General features: G+C 42.9%; 1 protein-coding gene across 1 annotated transcript; it reads left to right on the top strand.

Moving 5' to 3' along the window:
* The first annotated feature begins 3,701 nt into the window (after window positions 1-3,701).
* On the top strand, window positions 3,702-4,725 carry LOC117855833 (uncharacterized). The gene has a single exon (XM_034738227.2). The coding sequence runs from the start codon at window positions 3,915-3,917 to the stop codon at window positions 4,326-4,328; it is 414 nt and encodes a 137-aa protein (XP_034594118.1). The 5' UTR covers window positions 3,702-3,914; the 3' UTR covers window positions 4,329-4,725.
* Window positions 4,726-8,441: the final 3,716 nt, after the last annotated feature.

The following is an 8,441-nucleotide window of genomic DNA, read 5'->3' as shown; positions in this document are numbered from 1 at the left end:
GTCACCCATTAGTACCGGGTGGACCACCCGGTACTAATGGGTGAGTCCACCCGGTACTAATGGGTGACCTTTAGTACCGGTTGGAGCCCCCCAACTGGTACTAAAGGGGGTTACGGGGGGATCCTGGGGAACTAGCCATTAGACCCGGTACTAAAGCTCACATTAGTATCGGGTCAAAAACCAACTGGTACTGAGCCTCAGGGTGAATGTCAAGTTTTCCAGTAGTGGTTCTATTTTTCATAGCTTCGAGGATTGATTATTCAAACCATCAACCTTCATAATATGAAACTATGATAGCAATAGGACATTAAAGCTGTCGGGAGACATTGCTATGATGCTATCGCTATCGCCACATGACATGAAACAGTTAAGAGCGTATTCCAATATCGCTACATGATGCAGTTAGAAGCGTATTCCAATAGTTGATTATCATCTGGTAGAAGAAATGCTATGCAATAATACATAAGATCAAGTGCCTGTAGTTTTAATGCATTTGCAGAATATATTTCTTCTGGGGTGCTGTGAATCGAGAGAAATCAATCCAAATTTGTACGTTCTTGGTATTGCAGGATCTTGTCCCCATCCTTGCACACCAGTATTTTCGGAGATGCTTCCTATTTCACTTCATGGTGCCCAAGCAAGCAGCTGTTTGGATGTATGGGACTCCTCCGGTACAAAAAGACATAGGGTTTGTAACTTTGTCAGCTCATGTTTAATCTCAAGCAAGTCCATAGTACTTAATAGTTAATACTGTCATCAAGATTGTTCCCAACTAAAGTACTCTCTTTCTTTTTTTTAATCAACTGGAAGAATTCGGGACAGAAAGGGAAGAATAAATACTATCTAACTTCATCAAGACAATGAAAAAGTTATATGGCTACCTTCATAACGTTGCAGGAAAAGAAATATTATGTTTTCCTTTTTTGTTTCAATAACACACCGAGGACCCAGATTCTGTCTGTTTTGAAGCATTAAGTTGAAGTTCAGCCCCAATACAATATTTCCCCCTTCTACTAACTTCATTTGGGTAAGATAAGGAAAACGAAGAGTTGCGAGAATGAAGCTACTGTGGATCCAAAGCTTCTGAAAACGTGTGCAATGAGATTGAGAGAGCCCCTGCAGATCAATGCCGAGGTGTCTGGAGGTCCGGAGCAGCCGTTATCAGTGTGAACTGTAGTCCAATAAAACCAAGACAGACAAGAAAGAGAAGCGCAAGGAAACGGGCAAATCGAAAAGGAAAAGGGGGCAGAACCGGGTCGAAATAGTTGCACTGTTGACCCGGGTGTTTTCGAGTTGACCAGAAAAAAGAAGAAGTGATCTGGTTTAGCTGGGGAGTACCCTTTTTAATTAGTGAAAACCGCAAAGATACCCATCTCTCGGGATGAAAAGTAAATTAGTAGGGTCTGAGATGGTGTCAACGAGGAGAATTATGGGCTAATGATCATGGTGACAATCATTCAGCTTTTGATGTAATTTCTGATTTCAGTATATAGTTTTTGTTGTATTGTATCATGACTGTTATACAGTTCATTTTTTCGAATTGAAGTAACACTTCCAATTTTGATCACACCGTTGATATTTCCTATAGCTAACTGCTGCGGTTTATCTGACAGAATTCTGAATTGCTTGTGCCTTATTGGTTAAGTAATGTGCAACCATGCTTGAAAAAGTAAATCCTTACTCACTTTTTAAAAGTCTTTTTAAATTTTTTTCTCTCAAATCTCACAGAACAAAACTGAAGAAGTACGTAATATATGCGTGATTTTACCTGTTTATAAGTATGATTATAGGTATAGTCGAGATTTTTGTCCCGATTTCTGAAAATATCAAACACAAGATGGCCAGCTAATTGCCATCAGTAACGACGCTGGCATTCCTCGAAGCACCAGCTAATTCAGGCGCGCGGACTTGTTCCTCGTTGGTGATTAATTTCCTGTGGGCTTTTACGACTTCGACACAGGATGACCCCGGTCCATTCTATTCTGTGCTTAAGGCCACCTGTTTTTTTTTTTTTGGACCGAACTTAAGGCCACCTGTTATGTGCCAAATGTGTTGGAAATGTGAAAATTTCCTCAACCTGCCCTTTGTTTCTCTCTTTCTTCCCTCGCTACAAAACATCGACATAAAAAATCATATTTACCTGCTTTTTGAGACAAAATAATCCTGTAATTTCCCCTTCTCCCGTGAATCATTCATCTGAGAATTCATTTATCAATATTGATAGCAATTACATTTTGTTTCCTTATTCTTCTCGGCTTCACTGCATTATATTAAGTTGCATGTTTAGCCTAAAAGTCTCAGTTGACGGGGAAAGATGTGTACAAATAATTCACTTGTCCGTCGAGATTCAAACTCGAGATTTTTTATTCTGATATATTAAGTTGCATGCACTCCTGCTAATTGGATTAGGTTTAATGATTTTAATGGATTGGGTTTCTTTTGGAAGTTGTTTAGATTGATTATTAATAGGCTCATTCATCAAATGGTTGGTTTGGTTTGGATTCCTCCAAAGAGAAAATAGTTTAGGAGTGGTTTAGAGTAGGTTGCATTGGTTTGATTCGTAAAACAATTTAAGGATCTGATTCTTGATGTGGGCCCACATATAAGTCCAACTATACTTTTTTCGCATGAAGTAGCTAATTATTAAACTAAATCATCTCTAACAAATTTCAATCAATTTCGTTAAAATTTTAAAGTGTGAAAAGGAGGGTCTAACTCTTGACGTGGGACATATATATATATATATATATATATATATATATATATATATATATATATATATATATAACTATACTATTTTGCACAAAGTAGCTGACACTTAAACTGAGTCATCTCCAACCAATTTCGATCAATTTCGCTAAAATTTAAAATGTGAATGTTAGGTTTAATTCTTGGGTCCGGCTCTTGACGCGGGACCCACATGTATGTTTAGCCATACTATTTTACACAAAGTAGTGGGCAGTCAAATTAAGTCATCTCCAACAAATTTTGATGAAATTCGCTAAAATTTTAAGGTGTGAACATGATGTTTTAATTCTAAGGTCCAACTCTTAATGCGGGGTCCAAATGTATGTTTATCCATACTATTTAGCACAAAGTAGCGGGCTGTCAAACTCTGTCATCTCCAACAAATTTTGATCAATTTCGCTAAAATTTTAAAGTGTGAACACGATATTTTAGTTTTAGAGTTTGGCTCCTGACGTAGGACCCACTCGTCAGACTCACATTTTTTATATGAGCCCATAGATTTATATAGCAAACCATGGTTTTTTATAGCAAATCCATGAGTTCTATCAACTAAGTAGGGTGGATTGGCTTGGTTTAGATAATATAAATATGGGGTGAGTTGGGATGTGGATTGATGTGGGTTAGAGTTGGATTACAATTCAACTAGCAGGCGTAGCACGAACCAAACTTATCCGAAAAGAGGGATAGTACCTATTTTTCTTATTAAGTGCATACATGTTTTTTTTTCATTTTCGACGAACACATGTTTTTTTCTCAAAATAATGGAAGCGTAGAAGCAAGTATTTCTATGAAAATAAAATTAATTAATTACACAAGGATGACCAGTTAACACTGTTTGCCTTGGTCCGCCTCAACGACAACGCGGCGGGGGAATGGAATCGGAGTTGGAGTATCACGCACGTCACTGCACAGCAAGCAAGCCGCCTCGGCGAGACGACCGAGTAGCACTTCTTCCTCTTGCTCGATCGCTTGCCGTGCTCTCACACGCGTGCTCCAACCTATATATACATAACGAAAAGCCGTTACGGAACCGGCCGCCGATCCTCATAGCCAGCGGCGAAGTCAGGCGACACACGCACCGCCCCGGCCGATCGAGAGGTTTCACGGCGCAGCAGAGAGCTAGATAGTGGAGCGAGACCGCGTCGATCGAGCCGTCGTCGACGTCCATGTCGGTGGGCAGCAAGTCACTGCCGGCGCGCCGCGTGGCCCGCGTCGACGAGGGAGGAGAGAACGGCGGCGATGCCGTCGCGGTGAGGGAGGAGGACGGGATGCCCAGGGGCGGCGACGGTAGCGGTAACAGTAAGCAGAAGGCGGCGGCGCGGTACGACCGCTGCTTCTCTGGTCTCGAGCTCAGCGGCATCGGCTCCGGGCCGTTGAAGGACGTGGACGCCGGGAAGCTCAAGAACCAGATCCGGAGGTGGGCGAAGGCCGTCGTGGCCTTTGCGCGCCAGATCAGCTTCGGCTCGCCGAGGTCCGTCACCACGTCGTCCGGCGGCGGGGACACGCTGCGATCGGCCACGTTCCCGGCGACTTCCAGGTCCAGCCGCCTCGGTGGCGCCAAGGATGAGCCTCCGACGTGAGAACTTGATTGATGGAAGACTTTAATTTCCTGGCCTGCTCCCTGTATAGCAAGACTACAGAGTATGAACTACCGTAGCACGAGAGTTTGATTTATTCTTTCCTTTTTTTCGTTCAAAAACAAAATAATTTGATTCATTCTACTTGTCTAGTTGCCATATTCTTCCTTGTTTCTCTTTGTTATTGTTCAGAATTTCAACTTTATTGGCTATACTCTTCATCCATTGTGGCCCTATAGCTAATGTAGGCATATATTTCTTTTCTTCCTTTGTATATGTTGTACCTAAGAGACTAGTCCACGTACGCAATACAATTGTTACCATGTAGTAATTATTTGGAGTTGTAAGAGGTAACTACCTTTTGTGCTAATATAATAATCTCGGCAAGTTGATGGCTTAATGTGCATAATCTCGCGTTCTTGACAATTGGCATTTTTCGTAGTACGATCTTTGGTATATATGTCTATGGAGTAACGAAATTAAATGTGTGTGCCATATCTTTTTTTTAAAAAAAATAACTAATGCATAACAATTCCATAGAAAATTGGAGTGCCTGATCACATTTATGTTGCCAAAAAAATTCAACTAATTTTATTGAACAACTATGAAGTTTTCTTGCAACCAAATCATATACATGCTTGGAAATATAGCCAGCCATTATTGTTCTTATATTTAAAATAACTCTCACATAATAAAATAACATTATGTATACGTACTTACTCCCTCCGTCTCAAAATACTATTCGTTTTGACTTTTGTAGATACATAATTTTTAAAATGTATCTAGACATAAATATATATCTAGGTGTATAGTAAAAGCTATACTTAGAAAAATCAAATGGATAGTAATTTAGAACGAAGAGAGTATATATATACTACTAATAACTACAATATTTTTTCTCTGCAAGAGGCACAACACAAACATTTATCATCTACCTACGGGACACCGGCAGGCTTTGTGAAGGGAACAATTTATCAGCTAAAGGAATCCAAGACCTTCAGGTTGTGAGCGTAGCCGGTGCTATTTTTTCTAAAGGATCAGTACGGCAACTAGAGGGGTAAATAGGAGCCTCAAAAATTCTAGCTGAGAATAGTGGCCTCTGTCCCGGAAACAACCTCGTATGACCCTATCTTCTATCAACATCAAGGCACGCAACTGTAGACAAATTGCTAACACTATTGCACCATACCCTATCACCATCGGCCTCAAACTATGCATCACCACCGGTTTGGACTCCCGTTAGATTTGGGTTGGTGTTGATAGGGTCTCATCACCACCGAATGGGTAATCAGCGGTGATGCCTTTTTCCAAAAATAAAAAGAAATAAGAATAAAACCAATGATGTGCACCTCCACCTCTGGCTGCTGCGCCCCTCCACCTCCAGCCGCCATCGTCGCCCCACCTCGACCTGCACGCTGCTCCTCCCCGTGGCCTGCCACTCCTCACGCCATGCATGGTGGAGCTCCGCCACACCGTGTGTCACCCGAGCCACCAGGGCCCCACCGTGCTAGATCTGGAGTGGAGGGGAGGCAGAGAGAGGCGGCACAGATCCGGCGCAGAAGGGGGAGGAGAGGCAGAGGAAGGCGGCACGAATCCGCCGACCTCTTGAGAAAGAAGTGGAGGGAGGGAGTGTCGGTGTTTTATACCGGCAACCTACCAAGGGAGTATCTAAGATAGTCAATTTGTCGGTGGGGGATCACCGGACCTGGAACTTGAAGGTAAAAGCAAGGACACAATACACGGATTTATATAGGTTCGGGCCACCAGAGTAGCGTAATACCCTACGTCCTGTTTGGGTGTTGTATATTGCGCCCTGCGCTTGAGTGTTGAGTAGCCTAGTTGTTGGCTATTGTTGGTGGTTCTGGTTTTCTGACGATCTAGATACCCTCGCCTCCTTTACATACTCCAGGAGGCGGGAGAACTATTCGGATTACAAGAAGGAGTCCTAGGAGGAGTACACGGTATGAGTCCTAGTAGGATTACAGGGAAATCCTAGTAGGAGTCTATCTTCTTCCTTCCTTGCGAGTACTAGGGATCTATCCCTGACAAAGAGGGAGGGAGGTGTGAAAGAGAGGGAAGGGGAAGTGTACGTGTGGCATGAGGGAGAGAGGCGAAGTGGCATGTGCTAGTGCTAGAAGGAGAGAGTGGGGGCTTGACTCTAGACGCAAATTAAGTTGATTGAACTCGTTTTTGGGGTTCGTGCCAAGTATCTCTACCGAATGATAGGAAGAACCGACGGTGATACTTTCACCCGGTTTTAGCCACCAACCGGCAGTAAAAAGCATCATCATCGATGGTTTCAATGGTCGCTGCCCCATTTCCTCCTAATTTGGCGGTGAAAGGATACGACCGCCGGTTCATCTAAAGCGGTGATAGGATGTTGGTGAAGACTATATCTAGTAGTGTAAACCTAGCAATCAAGTTAGAAAGCAATCTCACAAGAAGCATCAGCAAACTCTAGCTAGAATTGCGACAAAATGATCAAGACATCACTATCTGGTAACTTGCGGACCATCCGGAAGTTACTGGTGGACTGGTAGAGGGGCGGATTATCTGAACCTCATGGCGAAATGTCAGGGCACAAGTGCACAAACTCACAAAATTAGATCGAAAACTCAAAGAGAATGATGGATTGTCCGGCCTTGGAGTGTGGACCGTTTGCTTTACAAAAGTCAAAACCAACATAATCAAACTAAGTCAACAGAATGAGTTGCGGACCCTCCGCCTTATATGGTTGCGGACAGTCTGCCTTACGAACCTCAAAAAGGTCATAAACAAAGGCATCAACGGAATGAACTGCAGACCATAAGGGGGGTACAGGGGAAGACCATCCGTATTGTACCAATGATTTTTGAGGCCTAAACCATCAAATCATTCATCAGCTGCTATGCATCCTTCACAATGTTGATGCGTGTCTACTACGGGAAAGCTAAAAATTGCCGAGTGTATTTTTTTTGCCGAGTGTTTTTTTCCGAGCACTCAGCAAACAAGCTCTTCGCCGAGTGCCAAGCCAAAAATACTCGGTAAATAAAAAACACTCGGCAAATCGGGGCTTTTCCGAGTGTCAAATAAAAAACACTCGGCAAACCACCCTCTTCGCCGAGTGTCAAAAAAAACACTCGGCAAAGAGGGGGGTTTGCCGAGTGTTTTTTTTTGACACTCGGCAAAAAAATAATTTTTTTTCCTCTTTTCACCACGAAATTTTTTCTACTCCCCACATACAACATGTGGTACTCCATGTTAAAATTTGGTATATTTTTGGATTTATTTGCTATATTTATTTAATTAATTGTATTTCAAGGAAATTTTTGGTATAAGTCAAATTTGAACGGCAAGTGATTCAAATTATGGAACAAAATGAGTATAAAAATGATATTCATGTTATTTGGCCCAATTTGAGACCTGACCCATGAAATGAAAAGAAATTTCGAACATCTTGTTCAAGAAACACGACCATGAACGTGTGGCAGTAGTATTTTTAAATTGTAAAAAAAATAAGCAAAGTCTGAAAATCATGAGATTTGTCATGATGTGATGATATAATACATGGAGGCTATGGAAAAAAATTGAGAAGGATTTGCACATTTCATCATGTACAATGATTACAAACCGAAGCATCTCAGAAGAAGAATAGTAACTTTGAGAGGGTTCGATAAGATTTAGAGTCGAAGTGACGGTCAAGTTTGGTTTGACTACAAAACTTTTTGTATAGTCAATAGAGAACATATATTGGTTCGTGTGAAAATTTGGTATTTTTTTGAAACTGTTGGATATTTTTTAAATTTTTTTCAAAAAAAGTTTGCCGAGTGTCGGCAAAGAAACCCTTTACCGAGTGTCCACGTAGGACACTCGGCAAAACAGGCACCGCCCCCTCAAAACAACACCCCCCCCCCCGACCGCCCCCCACTCTCCTCTCTTCCCCTCTTCCCCGCTTCCCTCCTGCCGCCGCCACCGCCGCACGCGCGCCCCCCGGCCCCCTCCCCTCCCTCTCCTCCGGCGGACCCAGGACGGCCCCAGCCCCCTCCCCTCTCCTTCAGCGGGCCCATCCCCTCCCTCCCCTCCGCTGCGCCGCCCCTCGAGGCCGGATCCGGTGGAGGCCATGGTGGGCGGGGGGCG

This window comes from Setaria viridis, chromosome 5, assembly GCF_005286985.2.
Source record: "Setaria viridis chromosome 5, Setaria_viridis_v4.0, whole genome shotgun sequence".
Classification (NCBI taxonomy): Eukaryota; Viridiplantae; Streptophyta; class Magnoliopsida; order Poales; family Poaceae; genus Setaria; species Setaria viridis.
Note: the sequence above shows the minus strand (reverse complement) of the source record. Positions and strands in the feature narration are given on the sequence as shown.

Coding starts and splice junctions, on each gene's coding strand:
- LOC117855833 (XM_034738227.2), top strand. CDS start 3,915: ATGTCGGTGGGCAGCAAGTCACTGCCGGCGCGCCGCGTGGCCCGCGTC.